The sequence below is a fragment of the Rhinopithecus roxellana genome, chromosome 11 (assembly GCF_007565055.1).
Source record: "Rhinopithecus roxellana isolate Shanxi Qingling chromosome 11, ASM756505v1, whole genome shotgun sequence".
Lineage (NCBI taxonomy): Eukaryota > Metazoa > Chordata > Mammalia > Primates > Cercopithecidae > Rhinopithecus > Rhinopithecus roxellana.
Genome location: NC_044559.1, coordinates 40,740,144 through 40,766,674, shown reverse-complemented (window position 1 = coordinate 40,766,674; position 26,531 = coordinate 40,740,144). Strand labels below are relative to the sequence as shown.

The 26,531-nt window shown below is 49.9% G+C and overlaps 1 protein-coding gene across 2 annotated transcripts; it reads right to left on the bottom strand.

Moving 5' to 3' along the window:
* On the bottom strand, positions 1 to 26,531 carry BAG3 (BCL2 associated athanogene 3). Of its 2 annotated transcripts, none has more exons than XM_030941021.1 (4): positions 25,997 to 26,531; positions 7,781 to 8,107; positions 5,007 to 5,408; positions 1 to 1,354 (listed from the first exon to the last, which is right to left on the bottom strand). In XM_030941021.1, the coding sequence occupies exons 1-4, from the start codon at positions 26,174 to 26,176 to the stop codon at positions 536 to 538; spliced, it is 1,728 nt and encodes a 575-aa protein (XP_030796881.1). In that variant the 5' UTR covers positions 26,177 to 26,531; the 3' UTR covers positions 1 to 535. The 2 variants fall into 2 exon arrangements, with proteins under 2 accessions (XP_030796881.1, XP_030796882.1); XM_030941022.1 differs by having other exon boundaries at positions 1 to 1,351.

Sequence of the window (26,531 nt, the reverse complement as noted above, 5' to 3'; positions counted from 1 at the left end):
TTTTCAGTTATATTACTTTATTTTCTTTTTTTAAATGTAGCATTAAAATCATCCAACATACAGATATTCCTATGGCTTCTGGCACATTTTACTCTCTCTAAAGTTAGGTATTTAAATATGAGATGAAGAAAATCATCTCATTAAAATGGCAACATTTCTGATAAATGTGTTTCATATTTATGTGATGGGTAATTGACTCCCCATCTACCCCTTTAGTCCAGAGCTACAGAAGACAGTGCACAACCACAGCTAACAGGTGGAGGGTGCCCAAGTAGACAGGGCTCCAGAATAACAAGCAACGGGGTTAAACTTCTGAAACAACAAGCAACTTCTTTATTTGTACAGAGTAAGAATATAGAAGAAAAGTTTCATTTTCCTTTTTAGCCCTTTTATTAGTGTTTTGCCTCCACCCAAGTTACTGCATACCAAGCAGCTAATAATAAAAACCAACTGACTTAAAGTCTCTGAAATGCATGCAACTTAAAATTCCCTAAAGCACACATCGGTTCTGAGTCTGATTTTTACGGGGCAGAAGCTACGGTGCTGTTGCGTTACCAGGGGTGTCTGTCGTGCTGCTGGGGTTTGAAGTTGCTGCTGCTGTGGCTTCTGGCTGCTGGGTTTCTGTGTGGGAATCTTCCCCATTTCCAGCATTTTTCTTGCCCTTGTCTGCTGCCACGGCACCCATCTCCATGATTGCCTGCAGTGGCTGATCGGCCTCAAGGTTGCTGGGCTGGAGTTCATAGACCTGGACTTGACCTGGGACATCAATGGCTTTCTGTTCAAGTTTTTCCAAGATGGTCTGAACCTTCCTGACACCGTCTCTCCTGGCCTGACGCACATCGGCTCGTCCCTCGGGGTCCACTGAATCCAGGGCCAGCAGCTCTTTGGTCAAATACTCTTCGATCATCAGGTACTTTTTGTCAGTCTTCTTGCCTTCAAAGTTGTCTACAGCCTGCTCCAGCCCCTGCACCTTCTCCAGGATGGCTTCCACTTTCAGCACTCCTGGGTGTTTTGGGGGAGCCTCAGCTTCTCCTGGCTTCGGAGGTGTAGCTTCTACAGGGGCAGTGCTGGGGGCTGCCCTCTCTTCTGCAGCCACATTCTTGGGGGAAGAGGGGACAGCAGAAGGGCCAGGGCTGGGAGAAGGACAAGGAACTGGAGCAGGGGGAACTTTTACCTCTACCTTCTCAGAGGGAGGTGGAAGCTTCTGGGAAACAGGCTTAGAATCCGCCTCTTTGCGGATCACTTGAATTGGGACGTGTCCAGGAGGGAGTTCTGGTCCAACTGGGCCTGGCTTACTTTCTGGTTTGTTTTCAGGCTGGGGAACAGGTGCAGATTCTCGATGGGTCATGGGCTGCTGAAAAAGAAAAAAGGACACAAAAAGATATTTTTAATAACTGACTGAAAGTCACAGAAATTGTAGCTAGTAGATTAGAAAGAAAACTGAAAAATGGCTTTTAAGAAAAGTTTAATAGTATAACAGATTTTCAAAGTCAATCAATGGCTGTTACAAAATAAAAACATGGTATTAATCATGTATGTAACTAAACCATTAGTCAGGTTTCCATTGATCACCCCGGGCTATTTGTCTGTTACCTCTCACTGAATTTCTCTGTAGATGGTATTCTTATGACAATGAAAAGAAACCCAACCCTACACAAAATCTTTAAAACTTAGCCAGGTGTGGGAGCTTGCATCTGTAGTCCCAGCTACTCAGAAGGCTGAGGTGGAAGAATCGCTTGAGCCCAGGAATCCAAGACTGTAGTGAGCCATGATTATGTCATTGCACTCCAGCCTGAGTGACAGAGCGAGATCCTGTCTCAAAAGAGGGAGGGAGGGAGGGAGGAAGGAAGGAAGGAGGGAGGAAAGAAGGAAAGAAGGGAGGGAGGGAGGGAGGGAGGGAAGGGAAGGAAATAGCAAAAACTCATGCTGACTGCTGAACTAGACTGACTCAGAGCAGACTCCTGAGTGACTCCAGCTCTCAGGTGATGCAGCCTTGGAGTCGCTGCCTCTGGTCCTCCTTCCTTACGCTGTGCAGACAGTCTGCTCACGGTGTGATCTTCTCGTCTCCTGTTTTAGGAAAGATATGATCTTCTTTTTTTAAAACCATGACAGCCTAGTAGTTTCTGCCCAGACCAATGTATTTTTTTAGAATTAGCCAAGATGCTCTAAATAGTTAACTCTAGAACAATTTTGCTTCAGGATAGCTGTGCTGTAGCCTAACATTCAGCAATGACACAGCACCTCTGTGCTAACCTCTGGCTGCACAGGTTTTCCTGTGACTAGAAACTACAGTCATACAGATATATAGCGTTTTGAGGGGGACGGGGTCTCGCTCTGTTGCCCAGGCTGGAGTGCAGTGGGGTTATCACAGCTCACTACAGCCTCAACCTTCTGGCCTCAGGTGATCCTCTCACCTTAGCTTTGTGATTAGTTGGAACTACAGGCACATACCATCATGCCTGGCTAATTTTTGTATTTTTTTTTTGTAGAGACAGGGTTTTGCCATGCTGCCTAGGCTGGTCTTGAATTTCTGAGCTCAAGCAATCTGCCCACCTCAGCCTCCCAAAGTGCTAGGATTATAGGTGTGAGCCACCATGCCAAGTAAACCATATATTTTTAAATGAGCTATGCTCAAAACAAAAATACATTGACTCTTTTTGGTTTTTTTTTGAGGTGGAGCCTCGCTCTGTCACCCAGGCTGGAGTGTGCAGTGGTGTGATCTCAGTTCACTGCAACCTCCGCCTCCTGGGTTCAAGCAATCCTCCCACCCCAGCCTCTCAAGTAGCTGGGATTACGGGCGCCCGCCACCATGCCCGGCTAATTTTTTTTTGTATTTTTTAGTAGAGATGGGGTTTCACCATGTTGGCCAGGCTGGTCTTGAACTCCTGACCTTAAGTGATGCACCCACCTCGGCCTCCCAAAGTGCTAGGATTACAGGTGTGAGCCACTGTGCTTGGCCTTATCTTGGCTCTTATTCATGTAAGTGAATATCTAAAACCTCTTTCAAAATCTCACCCTAATTTCATCAACTGGGAAATAACTAGACTGTATTATTTCTAAACTATTCCCGGTTTACAACACTCAATTCCACTATAATGTTCAGTGAGGTGAAATCCTGGAAAGCCTCCCGAAAGGGAACTTTGCATCAGCTCTAAAAGGGAGGTTACCACAAACATGGTTAATGGGGGTAAAAACAGGATGAGATATTGTTTCACTGATTATGAGAAATACATGGGAATGATTTAGATAAAATATCCCTCTCTCTACAAATGGGCCCCTCCTAGGATTGCTGAATCCAAGTATGGATCTAGTGTGAGACGTAGCTGTCTACACTCCAGCAACCTCCTTTTCCATTAAATCTCTTTCGCCAGTCCAGACATCCTCAGCTTTGGCCCTTACCACTCACAACCCAACCACCCCTCCTAGGTTCTGACAACGAGACGGCTGTGTAAGAAGTGACTTTAGAAACACTTTAGAGAGGGTGTTCCACGGCCTGTGCTCTTCAAAAACATCAAGGCCATGAAAGTCAAGAAAGGCCGAGGAACTGTCCCAGACTGAGGGAAGACTAAAGAGAAGTTGCATCTAAATGCAGTGCTCATGATCCTTGTTCAATCCTGGAAGACATCCTGGAAGTGGGGACAAACTGCTATAAAAAAGATTAGAAAATGGGCTGTGTACTGGATAATAATGTTATAAGAATGTTAAATTTCCCGAATCTTGTAAGTCTGCCATGGTTATGAACGAGAATGTTTTCCTCTTAGGAAAATATTTGCTATTCAGGGGAAAAGGGACATCACGTCTGCGAATAATTTTCAAACAGTTAAAACATCACTAATATAAGAGAGAGAAGACATGGCAAGGCGGATGCAGACATGCTGACGAACAGTGAACTGGATGAAGTGCATGTGGGACTCTGTATGATTCACACAACTCTTCTATCAGGTTGAAATTATTTCCAAACAAAAAAAAATTTTAAGAGGAGGGTGCTCTATTCTAGCGCCCTGGCCATTGTGACCATTTGTAATAAAAGAATAACCCATGTTTGTTCACAAGGGGCTTTCCTCTTTAAAAACTATAGCATTCAGCTGCTGGAGTTGCAGCCACAGGGGGCCCAGGGCTGCTGACTGTTCTGCTGCTAAGCTGCAAGCTGCTCACACTAAATGACATCCTCTTCCAGGAACCTGCACTTCGTGTCTCCACTGGAAGATAACCAGACCCCTGCCTGCAACCTTCCCCAGGCCAGCACGGCTTCCAATCCGCCATAGCTGGCTGATGCCTCAGCCAGACCACATGGTACCTGATTACAAAGGGAGGAGGGGGGTTAAGACATGGGCCTTGTGGTCAGGCTCAGCCCTAAGCTGAAGAGATAAAATGAACACTTCTGAAATACCCAGAATAATCACATGTTGAACTCATACAAGCTGGGAGTCTCTCATTAAGGGACTCATATGAGGCGTCATGAGATGAGAAGGATGAGTAGGCTTCATGGAGGAGACAAGACTGGCTCATCCCTTGGAGGACGGAGCGAACCTGTACTGTGCAGGCATTTCAGGGAGCGGGTTCAGCATGGGCAGCGGCACAGGTGCGGGAATAAGCAGAATGGGCCTGCAGACTGGAGTGGGTAACTGAGCGGAAGGTGACGCGCTGCCTACACCCAAGATGAGGCTGTGGCTGCAGTGTGGATGGGGGTGTGAAGAGCCCTGAAAGGGTGTGGTGGGCACGAAGGAACCTGGTCCCAGGTATGTAAGTTCTTCCAAGCTGTTTCTTCTGCCCTAAGTCAGCCGCAACGCACAATGATCAGCCCAGCAAAAGCTGCGGAGTGCGGAGGGCCTGAGCAATTGTCCTGAATTTCTGTTAATACCTAGCAGTTTCTCAAATCTCACTTCCCTCCAGGTACACACGTTAAATAGGCAGGGATAAAGGGGGAACCCAGGGCACCCACAGAGCTCCTGCAGCCCTGGAGACATACCACCATAACCAGTCTGCTGACGACTAACTTCCCGTACCTGAGGCCTGTCGACCACGGTGTGCACACGGATGGGCGAGGGGGAGTGGAGTGGCGTGCTGCTCCTGGCTGGTGAGCCCTCCCGGCTCGATGCACTCTGGACAGGTGACCTGAATGGGGAAGCTGCCCGCAGGGGCCGAGGCTCCCAGTCATCCCCCTGGATCTTGTGGTACACAGGCTGGTGGGTCTGGTACTCCCCCTGCTGCGCTGGGTAGTGCGTCTTCTGGGCTTGGTGGAAGGAGGGCTGGGCTGCTGGCCGGGTAACGTTCTGCTCGTGTATCACCGGAATGGAGATGTATCCCCGCGGGAGCTGGTGACTGCCCAGGCTGCTCCTGCCAGAGGAAGGCAGGCTAGCCGAGGAGGATGAGGATGAGCAGTCGGAGGCAGCTGGAGACTGGGACCGCTGCAAGAGACACAGAGTAGAGGGCATGACCCCACGAATGAACCCCCTGCCGTGGCATCCTGACCATGCCTTCTGCTGTGCACCTCCTCAGGGCAATCCATATCGTAAGACCTCCTATCTGTAATTTTCAATTTTCAAAATGTGGGGTTAAGACTGGGAGCTTTGGGGCTGGGCGCAGTGGCTCGCGCCTGTAATCCCAGCACTTTGGGAGGCCTAGGTGAGCAGACAACCTGAGGTCAGGAGCTCAAGACCAGCCTGGTCAACATGGTGAAACCCCACCTCTACTAAAAATATAAAAATTAGCCGGGCATGGTGGTGGGCGCCTGTAGTCCCAGCTACTCAGGAAGCTGAGGCAGGAGGCAGAGGTTGCAGTGAGCTGAGATTGCACCACTGCACTCCAGTCTGGGCGACAGAGAGACTCCATTTCAAAAAAAAAACCACACACACAAAACAAAGACTGAAGGCTTTGGAGTCAAGGGGCCTATGTTCAAATTCCTAGTAATTCAATCATTTTCTAAGCTTCATTCAAAATATAGGAAGAGTGGGCCCGGCGCAGTGGCTCACGCCTGTAATCCCAGCACTTTGGGAGGCTGAGGTGGGTGGATCACAAGGTCAGGAGATAAAGACCATCCTGGCCAACATGGTGAAACCCCATCTCTACTAAAAATACAAAAAATTAGCCGGGGGTGGTGGTGCACGGCTGTCATCCCAGCTACTTGGGAGGCTGAGGCAGGAGAATGGCTGAACCCGGGAGACGGAATTTGTAGTGAGTCGAGATTGCGCCACTGCACTCCAGCCTGGGCGACAGAGCGAGACTCTGTCTCAAAACAAAAACAAACAAACAAAAAAACAAAATATAGGAAGAGCGCCCCCTCCCTCACCGGGCTGCTCTGAAGATGACGTCAGTCACCTGGGCATGTGCCTCAGCCCCGGGCCAGCACACAGGAAGTGCTCATACAGGGGATGTGTTGTCCCCACTACCCTTTCTCTGCCAATCTACAGAGAACTCGGCTGAGCAGCTGGGAGCTGCAAGCATCCCGTGTGGCCCAAGGCAGCTCAAGTCCCTTTCCCTGCTGGGCCACCTTCTATTCACCTCGAAATTAAGAGCATTTCCCCTTCTAAGTGCCTTGTTAGCTTAAATTTGCGAAGATGTCTCAGATTTACGTGTCACTTTGATTTCTTGCAGCAAAACCATTATAAATATAGGTATTACTTCTTTTGTTGTTGTTGTTTTTGTTTTTCTGAGAAAATCTCGCTCTATCACCTAGGTTGGAGGGCAGTGGTGCGATCTCAGCTCACTGCAACCTCTGCCTCCTGGGTTCAAGCAATTCTCTGCCTCAACCTCCTGAGTAGCTGGGATTACAGGAATGTGCTACCCTGCCTGGCTAATTTTTGCATATTTTGTAGAGACGAGGTTTCACCATGTTGGCCAGGCTAGTCTCAAATTTCTGGCCTCAAGTAATACACCTGCCTCAGCCAGGTACTACCTCTTTAAGAAAAGAAAAAAGCCTCTGGTATTCCCCATTAACTGTAACTTTTCACTCTCAAGCAGGTGTGAAGCTGAACAGATTCAGACGGAGCTGAGAGGCAAGTGTGACTCTGGGTGCAGATAGGACATGGGAGTTTGTGCCCAGGAACAACGCTGACACACAACGGGATGATCTACAGACAGGAAAATGAGAGGGCTTACTGCTCAGGAATCCTACTAGGAATGCCTCAAATCTCAGCTAAGAACCAGATTAAATATTTTTTAGCTATTAATGCACAGAATCCATTGACATATCCCTGAGATGTTTGGCTTCAGGATTAAAATGCCGTCTTAAAGCAGTTGCCTCGCTGACTCCTTATTTCTTTTTAAACTGTGGTGCACAGTGAGGACAGGCATGGGGTCTCATTTGCCTATCAATATAGCTCCACAAGTGGTTAAGATTTATCCATAAGCATTGAACTGAACAAAATAGTACACAGCTATCTCTGTGTTTCTAAATAGAAAGCCCAGTGTGAATGAGGAGCACGGAAATTAGGAGCCAGAAGGCAGGCCAGGCTTCCGGTCCCAGCTCTGCTCCCTCCACCTGCGTGCATCTGGAGCAGGCAGGCTGTAGTGTGCCCTTCCGAGCTGTTCCTTAACTACAAAAAGAAGCCATGTGATTCCTGCCCTGCCCCACTGAAGAACAGCCCTATGAGATGCTGGGGGATGACATGGGGCTATCACCCTGTCTTTGCTGGGTGACCTCTGATGCTGCAGGCCAGGCCTAGATGCCTTGCATGTGAACAGGTGCCTGGCCCAGGGCAGTGTCCTCGGGGACTAGGCCCGGCCTGGGAAGCACAGCGGCTCACTCCCCAGCAGGCCCGTGAGCCTGGCCTCTCCTTACCTCAGGTCCGTGAGAGGCTGGGGGCTGGGCTGCCGCCACTGCTGCCACCTGTCCACACTGTTTATCTGGCTGAGTGGTTTCTGGCATACCCCGCAGAGGTGACTGGGACCTCTGAGGAGCCGCTGGTGCCGCCTCAGTTCGGAACCGCTGCATCCCAGGCTGGGGATAGGCGTGGAAAGGGTGCGCCTGCCGGTTCTCAGCGCCTTCATGGAGCACGGGAATGGGAATGTAGCCTGGTCGGAGCTGGGGATACACAGGGTGGCCTTCCCTAGCAGGCGGCAGTCTAGAGCCCTCCCGGGAAGGGCCATTGGCAGAGGATGGAGTCTCCTGAAATAAAAAGTGGAGAAACACAGGCTCGTTAGAAACTGGGAAGTGAACCCTCCTGGCGGAGGAAACAGTGTGGCACTTGGCACTGTGATCTTCCCGAGTGGCTTGGGCCTCACAGCGTCAGCCAGCTCCCAGCCCCTGCAGCCTCCAAACCCTCTACCCCTCTAGAGCCTGCTCTCTGGCCAACAGTTTACGAACTAGGGGCATCAGGAGAAAGCCAAAAGTATCTGTTAAGCACAGGAAAGGTTCCAATTCCCCAAACTGGTAAGACAGGTTTCTTTTCTGGGTGAACAAGGGTAGCAGTGGGTGTAGGAGAGCTGCCCACGCCCGCATTTTCAGAGACCCGGATCAGAAGGTAAGCTCCAGGAGCAGGGGTCAGCTCCAACCTCTACATTACAGCAAGCATCTCTGTTTCTAAAAAGGCCCTCACGTTTCCCAGCAACACAGAGCTTGTGCTGGGCCCAAACACAGGACACAGTTTGGGAATCTTTACAGAGAAGTGGGCTGGGGAGTGAGGGCTGCCTCCTCAGGAGTACTGTTAGAACAATTTGCAGGAAGGGGAAGGACAGGGACGCAGAGGCAGCTCAGGGGGAGAGGAGCACCCAGGGTTAACTGTGCCGCCTAACGATGCCAACTGACAAAGATTCTCTGCTTGGCCAAACCTTAGGCTTCTGAAGCGTCTCCTAGGCCCATCTGTGCACTTCCCTGTAAAGCCAAGTTTTAGCAAAAGACACTGCTAAGACAGTTTAGCCAGAAGTCCCCTCCCCAGCCTCACTATCTGATCAGCTTCCTCAGCCTCCATCTTCCCCAGGTGCTGTCTAATCACCCTGGCCTGTCTTCAGCAAGAATCCTGTTTGGTCAGCGTAGCCAGAAACGCCCTTAGCCCTGACGCTTCCTCTTCTAATGTTCCATCCACTGACCCCCACACTGCTCCCTGACTATAAATTCCCACTCGCCTGTGCTGTACTTGAAGTTGCACCCAGTCTCTCCCCTCGACTGCAAGACCCCACTGCCATGGTCCCTGTGCCTATCTTGATGGCCCTGAATAAATCTTCATGACTGTGTTTTAACAAGTATCACTGAAGAACTTTTTCTTCAACACAACAGAGCCTGCTTGGGCTAGGAGCAGTTGGAGTCCTTCTCTTATGCCCTCTCTTGAAGTTCTCCCTTCAGTGGCCTGGCTATTTTCAGACCCTTGAGAAGGCCAAGTTCCAGATGTACCACAGGAAAGATCTTATTTCAGACAACAAGGCTGGCCAGTCACTCACTGGGCAATGCCATCTCTCAGCAAGCTGGGGCTGCGCAACAGAAGTCCTAACAGTCCCCGAGCGCTGAGGGTCCTTTCCCAGGAGGGGAGCTACTAATACATGTCACTTGCATATATCTGTGTAGGGCAACTCTTAAGAAGGGGAGTGATCTTTCCTGACAGAGGCAGCTCTCTGCACAGCAAACAAATGCCAAAGGCTAAAAATCTACGAGCTTTTAGGGGACAATCTCTACTGCTACAAAATCAATCAAAAGTTAAGGACAGATACTGAGGGCTGCTCTGCACTTTGAGTGAACAGACCATTAATTCTGTGATGTTTCTATTTGTGTGCAGGCGTGGGCACCAGGTGGCTGACCCTGGTTTAGCCCTTTCAGGCCCATCAACTGCCTCCCTCCTACTGAGACCCTGCCCTTGGAGGGCCTCCAGCACACAGGAAAGGCATGGGTGTCACTGTGTCCTTGGGGACATGGGCAGACAGGCATTCTCAGATTAGAACAGCCACGTGCTCAGGGCGGCGGCATTACATTAGCCTGCTTAACTCTCAGGTCACCCAAGAGCAGGAGCAGGTCCAGGCCTCACATTCAGAGCTGAATTCCTGCCGTGAGGTGGCCCTGACCGGGAGCCAGCAAGAGGCACTGAAGAAACCCTCTGCTACTCAGCGTTGAGTCATAACACGCCTGTGGGCACTGTGTCCACACACTGAGGTCCTCCTCCTTCCAGCCGAAACCGGGGCCTGCATTCGTCCTGCAGTGTCATTTTTGCTGGCTGCCCAGGGGCTCATTGTTTCTTCCCAGCCATGCACAAAAGCCTCTACCATCTGCACACTCCACACAGCAGGGCCCAGCAGCGAGCAAACCCTCATCCGCCTCCTGCTCCTGGGCGAACATCCTGCCACCTGCTGAGCAGTCCTACGGGGTTATCAAACCAGCAAGGCGCACTCCCTGCCAACAGGCGCTTAGAAGATGGGCTAAGGAGGCAGGAAACAAACAAGCAGCAGAATGACTTGGAAAGCACGGAGGCCCTGAGGGCTGGGGAAAGGCACGGGCTCTTCCAGGGTAGACGCTGCCCTAGATGGGGTCTAAGTGTGATTCGTACCTCTATTCCTAACAGTTCTATGAGCTTGGCTAATTCTCTTACCTCTGTAAGCCTTCACTTCCTTTTCTAAAAAATGGAGCTAGCCAACACCTGCCTGGGAAATGTGGTGAGGTTTTATAAGGTCACATCAAGAGGAATGCCCGGAAGACTGGCAATAAATGTGAGTTTCTCCCTAAACAGGCGCAAAATTATGCTCTTCAGACTCCAAAGCGTCAAAGGAATCAAAAGTGAAGGATAGGGCCAGGCGTGGTGGCTCAAGCCTGTAATCCCAGCACCTTGGGAGGCCAAAGCAGGCAGATCACCTGAGGTCAGGAGTTTGAGACCAGCCTAACCAACACGGCGAAACCCCATCTCTACTAAAAATACAAAGATTAGCTGGGCATGGTGGCGGGCGCCTGTAGTCCCTGCTATTCAGGAGGCTGAGGCAGAAGAATCGCTTGAACCCCGGAGGCAGAGGTTGCAGTGAGTTGAGATTATGCCACTGCACTCCAGCCTGGGCAACAGAGCAAGACTGTCTCAAAAAGAAAAAAAGAAAAAGTAAAAGTGAAGTACAAAGTGAATCAATGGTGCTAGAAACCAGAATGGTGGTCACCTCTGGAGGAGATGGTAGTGGCTGGGAAGGGTCTCGAAAGAGCTTTCCGAGGTGATGGGAATATTCTCTTTTTCTGGGTGGTGGTAAATGTGTGTATAACTATGTAAAACTCCATCAAACCCCCACACTGCCCACTCCACCACATCCCACCCACACTCTCTGGTTTTAACTGGGAGCGCTGCTAATCCCAACCCCTTGTAGCCAGACCCTTCCAGGGTCTTCCAGACCCAAGACTCCCTTGAGGAGATGCAGTGCCTCCTAGGGGAAGCCCCTGGATCCAGAAGGCCCTGAACCAGTCAGCCATGAGCTGAGCATCTCGTACATCTTGCTGAGCACATCTGGCACCTCCATTGAAAGAAAAGGGGAAGAAGACAGGATAGAGAGGAGGAAGGAAAAACAACTCTATGTCTGCACACAAGATGCCGACAGCAGAGACTGCTTGCTGGAAGCCAATATTCAACCTTTCCAGAGACATGGCTTAGTCCACGGGGAAGGAACGTGGTCACTGCAGGCAGCGGCAGTGGTGTCAGAACAGCGGTGGGAAGCAGTGGCAAGGGGCAGGCTTGGGGGTCAGTGCTAAGCTGAGGCAGATCAGGCTGGAGGCCCAGGGGCCAGGCTGGAAGTAGGGGCTGAGGTCCACCCTTCTGAGTGTTCCAACCATCACAGGATATGCCTCGGCAAGACAGAGGGACTGGAAAGAAGCCAGGACATGCTGGGAAGTGAGGAGGGACGTCAGGGAGGAGAGTGAGGAGGTGAGCGCAAAGGAGGGCAGAGGGCCTTGCGGGGAAAGGGCATCCAGAAAGATGAGGGGCACGTGGGGGGAAGGGGACCTCCACTGCATGTGAGGGCCACTGAACAGGCCAAGCCTGCTGGCACAGCTGGAAAGCAGAGAAGGTCAGGACAGGCAAGGGCGGCCTGGCTGCTTCTCCAACAGTCCTGAGGTCTGTACTCCCGGGTCCAGGTGAATTAATGACCCATTTATGCCATTTAATAAAAAACCATGTGTCTCCCTGTGAGCACTGCATCTAAAAGACATTCCAGGCTCCCTTCCACTCTCGTGGGGTTTTGTCAAAAAAAAAAAAAATTGCTTTAAATAAAAAACACACGAATTTCACAAAATAGGCAATTAAACACTTCTACGTGAATGAATAATTTCAACCAAAAATGAAACTTCCACCCGTAATGAGGTCTGTGCCAGGAATGCTGATCCACATTCGAATGTTCCCATCCACCATCATTAGGGTCACAACAGCAAATGCTTCCGTTTTTACTAAGTAAAAAACACTGCCTGGGCCAGGCATGGTGGCTCACACCTGTCATCTCAGCACTTTGGGAGGCTGAGGCAGGGGGATCACCTGAGGTCAGGAGTTCGAGATCAGCCTGGCCAACACGGTGAAACCCCGTCTTCACTAAAAAAAAAAATACAAAGGTTAGGCTGGGCATGGAGACGACTTACGCCTGTAATCCCAGCACTTTGGGAGGTTGAGGCGGGTGGATCACGAGGTCAGGAGACTGAGACCATCCTGGCTAACACGGTGAAACCCCGTCTTTACTGAAAATACAAAAAAAAAATTAGCTGGGCGTGGTGGCGGGCGCCTGTAGTCTAGGCTAAGGCAGGAGAATGGCGTGAACCCAGGAGGCGGAGCTTGCAGTGAGCCGAAATCGCACCACTGCACTCCAGCCTGGGCGACAGAGGGAGCCTCCGTCTCAAAAAAAAAAAAAAAAATTAGCTAGGTGGGGTGGCGGGTGCCTGTAATCCCAGTTACTCAGGAGACTGAGGCAGGAGAATCACTTGAACCCAGGAGGCGGAGGTTGCAGTGAGCTGAGATCACACCACTGCACTCTAGCCTGGGCTACAAGAGCGAAACTCTGCCAAAAAAAAAAAACAAAAACGAAAAACAAAAAACACCGCCTGGAAGAGTTAAATTGACCTTTCTCTCTTCTACAGTGTTTTCAACACAATCTAGCAAAGAGAGATATTTTGTAAATAGAAGAATCAAAAGAAAAAAATGTGTAATATTTTCAATTCTCCTAGAATCTCACTAAAACATGTCTCTTCAATCTACTAAGTGTTTTCAAGTTCAAGCACATCCAGATAATGGCTCTTGGTTACACCAGCATCTCTCAGATAAGGCTCACTACGTGCCCCTTCCTGATGCAAGCGGGAGCTCGGAATCTGCCTCCTCAGAGTTGGGGGGACAGCTCTGTGTGATCACGGGACAGGGACTGGGATGCAACCACAGTGACCAAGCAGATGACTGCTGATTCTCATGGCCACCTCGTCAGGGCCCGCCTGCAGCTCAGAGCTCATTATCCTTATCTCTGGCTAAAGACATCAGGAATACATATTATACAAAATCCAATTAGGAAAGAAGAGCCCAGGGGCTCAGTCCTGACTCTCATTGCTTATCTCACTATATTAATTTATAAAATGAATTGGTTAATTCTGCCCCCTTGTTTGTGCATTGCATTAAAAATCTGACGCAAGTCTCAGGGCACCAAACAACTCCACGACACGGCCAAGATAGAGAGCAGGAAAAAATGACCCCAGATGAGCCAAAATGTGCCCTATTATATACAAGATACTATGATTAGAGAAAGCCTGAGGTCAGGTTCTGAGCTTTGGTGAGCTGTTGGGCTCGTTTGCCTAAGAGCAGGTCTAAACTGCACTACTGGTTTTTAGAAGCAACATGGGTGACGAGGGAACAGCAGGAGAACTGGGAAGAGGCTGCACTTGGTCCTAATGCTGGCTCTGCCTCTAAATACATGTGTTACGGAAGCGGCTCACATGCCGTCTGTGAACCTTAGTTTTCTCAGCTGCAAAATGAAGGGGAGGCCCAAAAATGTTCTAGAAAGCAGGGGCTCTCCAGCGCTTGGGGTATCGAAGCACCCAGGAAATGCAAAAATTACAGACTCTAAGCCAATCCAAGTAGGTCTGATTCCGTAGGTGTGTGAGGAAGCCTGAAGGTCCGCACCGAGAAAAACGATGATCCAAAGTTCCTTTCAGCTCTGATACTCTGCGTGGCCTCATTTCCAAAGTTCCTTCAAGCTCTCAACAGCTATACAAAGCTCCCAAACAAGGAAAAGTTAATGTCACAGAAATCTAAAACTGACTACTCCTAACTACACTCAAATCATGTCAGAATTGCCGGAACTCGGAGCACCCCAAAGTTTCATGTCCCAGATGAAGAGGAGGGCCCGCCCAGGTACAGTGGTTCACGTCTGTAATCCCAGGACTTTGGGAGGCCGAGGTGGGTGGATCACCTGAGGTCAGATCCAGTCCCAGGAGTTTGAGATCAGCCTGTCCAAAATGGCAAAACCCCATCTCTACTAAAAATACAAAAATTAGCTGGCCGTGGTGGCGCATGCCGGTAATCCCAGCTGCTCAGGAGGCTGATGCACGAGAATCTTTGGAACCTGGGGGTGAGAGGTTGCAATGAGCCAAGATTGCACCACTGCACTCCAGCCTGGGCGACAGAGTGAGACTCTGTCTCAAAAAAAACAAAAACCCAAAAAACAAAAGAAGGAAGTGGCTAACCCCCAACCCTGTGCCCTAAAAGCGGGGTGGGAGCGACAGCCCCTGGGCACCTGCGAGGTGTCTGCCTAGCCAGGCGCACACCGGGCACACGCAGGTTCACGAAAGAGCCGTGGAGGAGAATCCACCTTGACCCACCCACAACTGACTCCCCGTACACTGAGTGGCCACTGAACCCTGAAAATGGGCACCTTCTGTGAGCCCCAATCTTGGCTCCATAGTACAGTGCTCTTTAAAAAGTGGGTTCCACATCTACAAACCACAGCTTCTATCACTCTGGTCTGAATTAGGAGAAACAGTAACAAAGGCAACTCTTAGGGCTGTCTCCTAGCACTTCTGGCTTGGCAGGTCTGGAGTATTAAGTAGGACACAGATTGTATTAACTGGGTTTTCAGGCCAGAAGAGCCTTCACGTGGGTCAGGTGAACACTTCAAAACTTCTAAAACAAAGAAAAAAGATGGAAGAACACAGGAATCCTGGAACTCCCCATATGGGTAAGGCCTGGATCAAAATTAAGTGGCCTGGCTCGCCTCAGTCAGGCAGGAAACAAACAAAACACTTTCTTTCAAAGTGTAACTGGAGCTGGGTGTGATAGCTCACGCCTGTAATCCCAGGACTTTGGGAGGCCGAGGTGGGCGGATCACCTAAGGTCAGGAGTTCAAGACCAGTTTTGGGGTCAGGAGTTTGAGACCAGTTTGGTCAACATGGTGAAACCCTGTCTCTACTAAAATTCAAAAAAAAAGTAGCCAGGCATAGTGGTGGGCGCCTGTAATCCCAGGTACTTGGGAGGATGAGGCAGGAGAATCGCTTGAACCCATTAGGCAGAGGTTGCAGTGAGCCGAGATCGTGCTTATTCCACGGATCGTGCCATTGTACTCCAGCCTGGGCAAGAGAGTGAGGCTCTGAACTAAAACAACGACCAAAACAAAAAACAAAGTGCAAATGGAGTCGAGCTTTAGCACCCTCCCGAAGTTCTCTGCTTGCTATGATGGGATGCGTGAATGAATTAAGTATTACTGCCCATTTGATACTGAAATAAACAACAAACAGCCATTCACATCCCTACAGCCAAAGTCAAAATCCCTTCAGTCCCCACTGGATTGTAATATAGGGTCTCTCCCACTCCCTCAGCACTGTTTTGGGCACATAACAGACTCGGGGAAAATTATGAGTAATAAACTAAGTCTACATTCCACTTACAGCACACCTGAGGAGTTAGGCTTTGTCCAGAGACTCCTGGTAAGACAAGAGGTCTGTGCCAACCACATACGCTATAAATGATCACAAGTCACAGACTACTGGAGGCTTTATCTAATATGACTGTTACTAAAATATATATACATTTTATCCTGGGATAAACAGATGACTGTTCCTACGTGATTTCAATGGGGAAAACTTTTTTTTAGAAGATGAAACCAACATTGCTTCTCTTTGCAGCTGTGTCCAAATAAACAGGAATGAACCAGCATGAGCCTGGGTCTTCAAGCTGCCACCCTGGGTTCCAGTTCCTCCTTGATGCTTACCAGCTGTGTGACCATGGACAGAACTCCTTGCTACTGTTTCCCCAGCTGCAAAGATCCCCACATTTCCCAGGGGTTTTTGCAAGAGTTAAGTGAAATAAGGTACAAGTCTTTGTAAACTCTGAGCTGCTCTGTGCCCTAAACAATTGGGTTTCTTTTTCTTTCTTTCTTTTTTTTTTTTTTTGGAGACTGAGTCTCACTCTGTCGCCCAGGCCGGAGTGCAATGGCACGATCTCAGCTCACTGCAACCTCCGCCTCCCGAGTTCAAGCAATTTTCATGCCTCAGCCTCCCAAGTAGCTGGGATTACAGGCACTTGCCACCATGCCCAGCTAATTTTTGTTTTTGAGATGAAGATTCGCTCTTGTTGCCCAGACTGGAGTGCAATGGCATGATCTTGGCTCACCACAACCTCTGCCTCCCAGGTTCAAGCGATTCTCCTGCCTCAGCCTCCTGAGTAGCTGAGATTACAGGCATGGGCCACCACGCCCAGCTAATTTTGTATTTTTAGTAGAGATGGGGTTTCACCATGTTGGCCGGGATGGTCTCGAACTCCTGATCTCAAGTGATCTTCCTGCTTCAGCCTCCCAAAGTGCTGGGATTACAGGCGTGAGCCACCGTGCCCAGCCACAATTGCGTTTCTTTATTCCACAAATAGTAATTGATGGACTCAGCTTTTCTTCAGCACTAGCTGGTTGGGCTTACTGTTTAAAAAGCCTAATTCTTTTTTAAAAAATATATTTATTTATTTATTTATTTTAGAGACAAGGTCTCGCTATGGGGCCCAGGCTGCTCTGAACTCCCGGGCTCAAGTGATCTGCCTGCCTCGGCCTCCCAAAGTGCTGGGATTACAGGTGTGAGCCACCGCACCCAGTTCAACAAAGCCTAATTTTTTAGTCTGTCTCACCAAGTTGGTAGTAAGACGGTCAGAATTAGAAGCCCCTTTATCTGAGAGTCTTAAGGGGACTAATTAGCAAGGATGTCACTTTCTCTGCTGAAGACTATACCTAAAGTTTCACAACCTGGAAGCAAAGAGCCAAAGACAACTCTAGGGACCTGAGCCCTAAACTACCCGCCTCTCCAACAGGCCTGGCTGCTGGTCTGGGGAAGAGGTCTGCTCTGCAGACAAACTCCTGACTGAGCAGGGCACCCAAGTGCACTGACTGTGGCTCCTTGACACACCTCCCTGAGGCCTAGGGAGAAAAGCCAGGCCAGGCTGGGGCACAGAAGGGTCCGCCTGGGAGCAGAACATCTGCTGGCATCTCCTCAACATCCTCGATGGCCCCTCACCAGGGCACACGTCAGTCATCCCCAGGCCAGGCACCATCCACAGCTGCTGGTATTTCCCCTGCTGGGGGCACTCAAGTCAGCATCCAGGCTCCCCGCAGCCCCAGCCCTGCAGCCTACCTCACGGGTTCCATGTGGCAGAGGTAGGAACTGGAATGTGGCCCAAGGTCACACAAAATTTAGCTTCAGGGCATGTTAGAAACTACCTACCTCTTCTTTAGGGAAAAAAAAAAAAAGAGCAGAGCCACCTGCTTTAATCAATCCAAAGTCACAAATCACAGACGGAAAGTACCTGAAATTTCCATCTCAGGAAGCAAACCCTGAATTGAGACAGAGCCAAGGGAAAGGGCCTCTCTCATCATCTGCTACATTTCCATGCTACATGTAATGGTCAGCCACCTGGCAAGTCCACCCTCCAGACAAGACCTACAAGTGTCTGTTAGGTATCAGCGTACAGGACATCAGCAGACGTGTATTCTGTACAAAATACAATTTCCAAAAGAAAAACATCCTCAGTTCATCAGCTGCCGTGCAGGCAAGGGGACCCTCTCTGATGGACGGTGAGACTCTTGAGTCCCGGGGGGGCTCTGCTCCCACCTGCAGTGGCTTCTCAAGCATTTGGCCCACAGCAGCCACACCCCCCAGAAGAGGGTGGTGGCACTTGGAAAACTCCTCCTTCCTTCCGTCTGCGGTGACATTTACACCCCTGAGAGCTGGGTCCAGAACAGCTGTGCAGGTAATCGGCCCCTCAGTAAGGTGGGCTGACGTCTCCCCTCACAGACTGCGCTCCTAGCTCCTGCCTGGTACTTTGGGGCTGCACAGACACGGCTGAGGGAGACCCTCCCCTTGAGAAGCTGAGGCGGAGTAAAGCCAGCGCTCTCCACAGCACAGTGCAGGAAACAAGGCCCCAGCCTGTCTCGGGCAGAGGATGGGGAGATGCATCTACGGACGCATGGGGCGGGGGTTGGCAGCCGGGTCAAGGCTCCGGAAGGCCCCACAGCTTCATCTGTTACTGTTCCTCTACATCCTCCACTCACAAGGGGCACGGGAAGCCCCAGGGAGGGCTCCGAGGGCCACTTGGACACTAGTGGGGTGAGTCAGCTGCACTCCATACAAAGGGGTAAGAGGAGGCCTTGCTTCTAAGAAACAAGACCCCTGGCCTGAGAGCTGAAAGGCCCACAGACAGCCAGGTGAGTCTACTGTGTGGAGAGGTCACACATCTATCCACAAACACACTTCTACTCCACAGAGCAGGCTGCAAATGTTTCCGGGGGTTCCACGCATGCATCACTTCAGGTTTTGGGGAGTTTACCTCCCATGCACCATCTTCCTTGATTCTCCCAAGAGCATTGCTATGCCCACTTCACAGAAGGGGAGATTGAGGCTCAGGGAGGGTAAATGCTTTGCCTAAGATCTCCAGAACTCAGGTTTGTCTGATGGTAGGGCCAGGTAGATGCTAATCTTTCTGCTACTCCTGTCACAGCTGTACACTGTGACAATATCCATGTGTCACTAACATCTCCAAAACCTTCACCTTCCTGGGGTAAAATGCAGCAGGAGAGAAAGGCTTCCATTTCGCCCAGCCACACTGGGCTGAGGCTCAGACCTGGAACATTCAGTTCAAGTGTACTCTGGGTCAGGGAGCCAGCACTCCATGCTGAGTCATCCGGCCAGCCAGGCAGGGCACACGAGAGTGAGAGCACTCAGCTTAATTCTGAGTCACCACAGCCCCAAGACGGCAGGGACGCCCAGCATGGAGCAGTCAGAACCGGGGAAGACCCCATCCAACCCAGGAAGGAGTGCGAACCCCACTGGGATGCTGGGGGTCTGAACTGACCCTGAAAGGGTGGGCCAGCAAAGCGGCTGGCTTTTCTTCTGCACATGGAGGCGCCTCCCATTCTCCCACTGTGTGGATTTTTAAACCATCCATTCATTTATTCATTCATTCAATGTCAAGGAAGAATTTTTTTTAAATAACTGAAAAAAATATATAATTCTACTTTAATAAACACTGAGGAAGATACTTTAAAACAGGAAACGTTTGTTCTCCAACTGAATGCTAAGGAATTTTCCGTAAAAAGTCTCCCCAGTTCACTGGGGCATAGCCCTGTGCTGGGAGCTCTTGGACGACCAAGCTGTTTACAGGCTCCTGACGCACAGAGCCGGCACTCTGCGATTCTAGGCTTTTCTGAATTGACAGTGAATAAGAAGCTTCACGTATGCTGTGTCTGATCTTACTGCCAGCCACAGGAAAAAAAAATTTTAAGAGACTCCTTTCACAGTGCCAGGGGCTGCTCTCTGTGCAGCTAATGAAGCGCGGTCTGGCTGCTGCCAGCTACCAGCCTCTCCAGCCCTGCTGGAAGATGCTGTGTCATTGGGAGAAACAAAAAAGATCTTCTCCAGACCTGTAAGGATGAACTTAGGGAATCAATACTGAAGTCCTCTGTGCAGAGAAGGCCATTCACAAAGTGACAAAAAGGAGCAGGCCTCTGGGGACCTTCAGGAGCCCAGGACAACTCTGCAGTTCTTAGGAACCAATGGGAGGCTTCCCAGGACACACCTGCACCCTTTCCGAGCAGCTCTTCTGTAACTGCCTTCGCGCTCCAGGCAGGCCCGTGTTCTACCCTTCTCCGCAACCACTCTTGCGATCTTTTCTGAGCCTGGGGACCCTGCCAGGTATCAAGAGGCAGAGATGAAACACACAGACTCTGCCCCAGAACTCTTAACGGGGTGTGACCCCAAGGCAAAGCCAGAAAGTGCAGAGCTTAGGAAAAAATATTCAAATTAAAATAATATGGGGTCCAGAGGAGAGACAGCCTGCTCCGGACCAGGGAGAGGCAGGACATGTTTTGTGGAGAACGGCCTCAAAGTGGGTAGACTTGTCCTCTATATGGCATTTAACACTGTGACTCGCACACTGTGGGCACCCAGTGAATTTCAGATGGGGTGAAGGAGTGAGTAAAGAGTCAGGCCCATCTCCTAAATCCAGACCCAGGTTCAAGAAACAGGTCAACATTCCTGATTAACTGTACAAAGACGGACTCAAGGCTGTTTATCATCTCAAGCTGTGCCTGTGGAGTATAAAGCAGCCAGGCCCACTAAAGGCAAGTCTGTCTGTCACTCCTTCAGGAACCCAGGTGGGGGGGTAAAGCCACAGAAGTCTTTCTGTTTATCACAGGCCAGGCACACTGCCTCTCCAAGTCTGCTGTTCCATGCGTAAGACACCTCATAGTTTCTACTTCAGAGAGCTGGTGAGGATTTAGAGATAAGGCTACCAAAAGCATCCACTCATATCTGGCACATATATGTAAGTGTGTTGACAGACAGAAAAATACTACATTCATTCCTCTCTCCCCAAGTTCCTCCTAAGCTTTTGTAAGCTGCCTGGCTTCCTAAAAAGCAGCCAAGGTCCCAAAGATATATTCATCGAAATACGTGACAACTTAGTAACACCAGATACCTCACATGGTATCACATGTGCCACATGATGCATACAGATGAATCCTGCACCTGCAAAACGAGGGGCTCTGGAGCCTGCCTCAGAAAGCCGGCTGATGGGCATGGTGGTGCTCACCTATAATCCCAGCTACCTGGGAGGCTGAGGCAGGAGAATCACTTGAACCCAGGAAGAGGAGGTTGCAATGAGCCAAGATCACACCACTGCACTCCAGCCTAGGAGACAGAGTGTGACTCAGTCTCAGAAAAAACAAAAACAAAAACAAAAAACAAAAAAAAACCAAGAAGGCCAGCTGAGTCTATGCTCTGAGGCAGAAGCAGATCAGGGGTGTGTACCTGATTCACAACAAAAGGGAGCCCGGGAGGGGCTGGAGAAGAACACTGTCAAGTGTGACACGGGGCTCACTCATGTTGGTCAGTGCCAGAGGATCTCAAAGATCCTAATAAGCAAGGCCTTTGTCTTCAGTTTCTTACGTAAGCTCTCTTAAGCATTTAAGAGCAATATTAAAACAGCAAAACTTAAAGGAGAAAGAGTAGGTCTGGATGATGAATGGTTTTCTACTTTGGATGATAAACATCAGAACATCATTTTGAAATGTCAATAGAAAGTAATAAACACGTAGAGTGGTTTATATAAGATGACTGTGTGTCATTCCAGAAACGAGGACAGGACTAAGCAAGCCTCATGGGTGGTATGAAGCTTTCTGACTCACAAGCAGCCCTGATAGCATCCAACAGTTAAGCCTTCCCAGCCCTGGCTAAAGTCAAAGCTGCCACAGGTACTGTGTACAGGCTCCACCCTCATAAAGGGCAAATCTACCCTACAAAACGGGACAAATGATGTTCTCGGAGGTGCAGTTGGTTCTCATGTGAACAACACAGGCTGTTCTTTAGAGGGGAAAATGAAAGTCCTGGATGAGCTGGGCTCCAAGGCACTGGCCATGCTCTTCATCTGCTCCCCAGCAAATCACTTCCATGCAGTTGCACAGGAACTTGCTCAGACATAACTGCAACTTGCTGGAAATACGAAGGAGAGAATGGCCACTCACTTCCTGATTGTGCTCTGCCTCTGCTAAGAGGCGTAACAGCTTGCAATCGATCTGGAAAGAGTAAAACAATCTCATCTTTAAGAAAATTCAGGAGGCTCTGCTGAACTTTAAGCAGAATAATGGGTCTCTCTATTTCAATCATAACTTGAAACATTTCCAGTGTTATCTGAAAGGATATTTCTACCTCCCTCTCACAGTGCCTGAGTATAATCTGTTAAATGATTATGGTGAGATTCTGCCAGGTGGGCAAGACAGAAAGAAAAGGCTCTGGCTTGCTTCTTCCTGGGGTCTAGGAGGGTCTCTGGACCACCTCCCCACTCTCGCACTGCCAGCCACCCTGCCAGATTTTGCACCGTGCTGTCTCTGCTCTCTTCCCATGTCACCCCCATATTCACACCTCCAGAAGCCCGGGTACCCAGGGAGTTTCCCCAAGAAGGAAAATGGAGGCTCAGGAAAATGCTCTGCAGGTTAGATATTCAGGAGGCACTAAGCCGCAGCTCGTCCTCCCCAAAATGGGATCGATCACTGGCCATCCGTGCCTCCCACTGCCAGTGCAGCAGAACCAGAACCACCAAAAAAGTTTTATGGACTGAATAGTTTTCTGGGCCCTACACTGAGCAATTCAGATTTGAACATGGGGTTGGGAGCAGGGAGGTGATGAGACACAGCCTCAATCTGTGTTTTTTTTTTTTTTTTTTTTTTTTTTTTTTTTTTTTTTTTGAGACAGAGTCTCGCTCTGTCGCCCAGGCTGGAGTACAGTGGCCGGATCTCAGCTCACTGCAAGCTCCGCCTCCCGGGTTTACGCCATTCTCTCACCTCAGCCTCCCCGAGTAGCTGGACTACAGGCGCCCGCCACCTCGCTCGCCCGGCTAATTTTTGGTATTTTTTTAGTAGAGACAGGGTTTCACCGTGTTAGCCAGGATGGTCTTGATCTCCTGACCTCGTGATCCGCCCGTCTTGGCCTCCCAAAGTGCTGGGATTACAGGCTTGAGCCACCGCGCCCGGCCACAATCTGTGTTCTTAACAGTCCCTGGAGACTGCCAGGCTGGTAACCCACAAGATCCATAGAGCTAGAGCGGCCCCGCTCCATGAGGGAGAAAAGTCGCCCTCTCATCCCAAGGAGGCCTGGCGGGAACAGCATTCCAGAATATCCAGCCTCTGTTCTGTTTATTCAGGGAGGAGCCTGGAGGAGTGGCTGCACCAGCACTGAATGCCAACCTCTGCCAGAAAGGGGCCTGTACTGGTATGAACTTGCCAAATTAGTGGGAAGCCCAAGTGTGCAGAAAATCAAACTCCAGGAAGACTGCAGGTGGGGAGGCCCAGCTGCTTAGAATGGGACTGCATGAAGCACAACATCTTTGCTGGCAGCCATCCTGCTTCAGCAATGACAGAAGACACTTGCTTTCGCTCTGCCCCTCTGTGAAAACAGGGAGTTGTCCTAACCACTTCAGGAGAAGGCAGAGGATCAACTGCAAGATGGCAGTAGAAGACTAAATACAAAGGTCTAGTCTTTTCTTTCCATTTTCTTACTAAAGTGGTTAAATTTTAAACATCCTGAAGCTGAGTCCTCCCCCAAAAGAGAGGTCGTCTCTTGAGCTCCTCATGCGCAATGAACAGCTTTTTACTGATTGACAGCATTTCCTCTTGAAGATGATGATGCTTACACGGGCCTCAGCTCAGCTCCTCCAAAATCACCCTTTGTTTTATGCAAGGGCCCTTTTCTCATTATGCATTGAGAAGCCCGTTCCAAATACAAAATGATATTCTAGGATTCTCCACTACATTTATCTCCAGCAAGGTGTAATTCACACAAGTGCAACCAGATATTGTGTGCATCAAAGCACAGGATTGAAAACCATGAAGCACAAACAGCTAATGGGCTGAATGTTAGTTTTCTCCTTAAGTTTTGGTGCCATGCTGACAAGTCTCAAGTCATTCACTTGGTAAAGAGAACTCTTTCCTTGAGTTGATCACGTCCCATCAAAATCCAAGCAACCACAGCACAGAGGTCAGTGACCCAATAACTTGGTGGCCAGGAGGGCACAAAGATAATCAGGTATTCTAGCCTGCATGTTTCAGTTTCACACAACATTCACTTCCAAATTCTGAACAGACACACTACCTCTTACTAGGACTTTCCTGACATTAGTTCTCTCCCTGTAATTGGTACTAGCTGGATGACCTTCAAAGTCACACCTGAACTCTCCGGGTTTTTCAGAAAATAAGAGATCTTCTAACTAACTAAGAGATCTTCAAGGGCCTTTCAACTTAAAAATTTTGACTATGAAATTTTCAAAGAAACCTTTCCAGCATCAGACTTCTGATGTAGTAGTTCTTACTTTTTATTTATTGAGAAGAATAATGGCAACTAAACTTGATTTTTTTCTTTTAGTAAGGTTTATGAAACCACAGTCTAACCCATGCACCACGTGGGTACAGGAATATCTCAACTTGCTGGGTAAGTTTCATGCTGAGAACAAAGTGCTGGGAATGTTTATGTTCAAACTTGATCTTCACTCACAACAAAGGCTGCCAGCAGATACCACTGTCCCTATGTCCACAGGAGGAAGGCCTCAAAATGATAGTTGCAAACCACACTAAAGATCAGGTACATCCACACAGACTCCTAAGAAAGGTGGTTTGAAATGAGTGTCGGTTTCACCCAAAAATGGATTGAACAGACACACAAAAAGGTATATGCAACTGTGCCCACCCCAGCTAATTACAGCCTCTTGTATTAATTTTCAAGAATAAATATACAAGTAATCTCTCGTAAATGTAAACTGCTGCCTGTACACCGTCTCACTGTTGGGCACCGGAGTTTCATCAATATTGTTAAAACAAAACGTGCATTAAAATGAAGGGAAATAATACAGGTCTCTCTTCTAAAATAATGGGTTACAAAGTGTTTTTAATTTGGTGAGTTTTTAAATCTTCAAAATAATTTACCAGCTCTTTGCTGCTTTTATCTTGCCCAGACGGTAGTAACAATTACGCTTTAAGTATAACATATTTATTTTTAAAAACTTTTTATTTTGAAAGCTCAAATTTATATAAAATTGAACGAATAGTATAACTATGATTTTTGAAAATGAACAGACTCATTCCAAATTTACGTTTTCAAATTTCATGCTCTTGGGGATTAAGAAGTATATATCATTGCATATATGTAAATGAGACATACTTCTGCTGTATTCCCAAGAGTATCATTACTCAGTTATTTGTGTACTGGTAACAAATCCTAAGTATTTTAATACCATAACAAGGCAGGAAGCGAATGCCATTATAAATATACACGTATCATTCTTTTTCTCTCCAGTGTGAGGCAATGTGGTAAGGCAATGGCCAACTGTAAGTCTCAGATCTCTAGTTTAGAAACTGCTGGGGAGAAGTGCACCCTCTTTTATATTTTACAAGTCATAGTAGGATACATTTGTATTGAAAGCACTTTCAAACAATAATACAATTTTAATTTAAAATACACACGCGCGCGCGCACATATATATGAATGTTTTGACACCAGCCTCCTGAGTCATTGGGTGCCTAAGATGGGACAGCAGTCAAGATACCCCTCAACCAAGTTGGAGAGCTTGAGCGGTAAAATTCCACCCAAAAACCACCATCCAAGCTTGCGAGTGTCCCCCTCGAGTCCGCGGTCAGCGGGGTGCGCCGCGGGTTCCGGGACCGGAGGCCGAGCCGGCAGCAGGGGACGCGGGGGGCCGGACCCTCCGGAGCTGACCAGGCCGGCCGCCCCACTCTGAGCCCGGGAGCGCGAGGCCAGCGCGGGACACGGGGCCCTCCGCCCTGAGTCGAGCCGTGGACGGCACCGGAGCCACTGCGGGGTCGCTTCCCGGGCCACCGGATCGCGGGGCCTCCTTTCGCCCCGACTCCTGTAAAGGGCGGGTCCGGAGCGGGGACTCGTCCGGGCGCAGCCGGAGTGTGTGGCGGGGCGCGGAGCCGGTGTCCGCCCGCAAGGGGCCTTCGCCCACCGCAGGCCCCGCCGCCTCGCGTCCCCCCGGCCCAACCCACTCCCCGCCGCCTGCCGTCGAGGTGGCGCCGCCGACCAGGGCGGGCCGCGGGCCCAGCTCACCTTGGGGCCCTCGGAGGGCACGCGCGGGTCGTTCCACGTCGTGGTGCGGCTGTTGTGGTCCACGAAGAAGGGCCAGCCGGTCTGCGGGTCGATCTTGATCTCCCAGCCTGGGGGCAGGGGGTCGCGGTCACCGTTGCCGGACGCCACCTGCATCATGGGCGAGTGGGTGGCGGCGCTCATGCTGGGTCGGGGTCCGCCCGCCGGGGCGCGGGTGTGGCGCGGGCTCCGGGCGCCGAGTCTCTGGCCGGGCCGCCGCCGTGGGCCCCTCTCCGCCGCCGACGTGTCCGGGAAGCCGGCGCCGGGCACCTTTATGAATTAAAGGCGGGGGTGACGTGGCCAGAGAGGGGTGGAAGTGTCTGGAAATAGCCTCCTCGGTGCCAGAGGGGAAGGAGGCGATAAAGGGAGGTAGCAACTGGCCGGCTAGAAACTTCTGGTTCAGTCCAGAGAAGTTGGCCGCGGCCCGGGGTTGGACGCGGAGCTCCGCCCTGAGTCATCGGCTATAATCGCGGCGGGCGGGGCTGAGGGGCCGGGGCGG

Bases quoted from the DNA above. Each gene is read 5' to 3' on its own strand.
- BAG3 (XM_030941021.1), bottom strand. From the start codon at position 26,176: ATGAGCGCCGCCACCCACTCGCCCATGATGCAGGTGGCGTCCGGCAAC. The intron at 8,108-25,996 runs GTGAGCTGGGCC...TTTTTATTTCAG, and splicing joins TGCCCTCCGAGGGCCCCAAG to GAGACTCCATCCTCTGCCAA. The intron at 1,355-5,006 runs GTACGGGAAGTT...TTTCTTTTTCAG, and splicing joins CCGTGGTCGACAGGCCTCAG to CAGCCCATGACCCATCGAGA.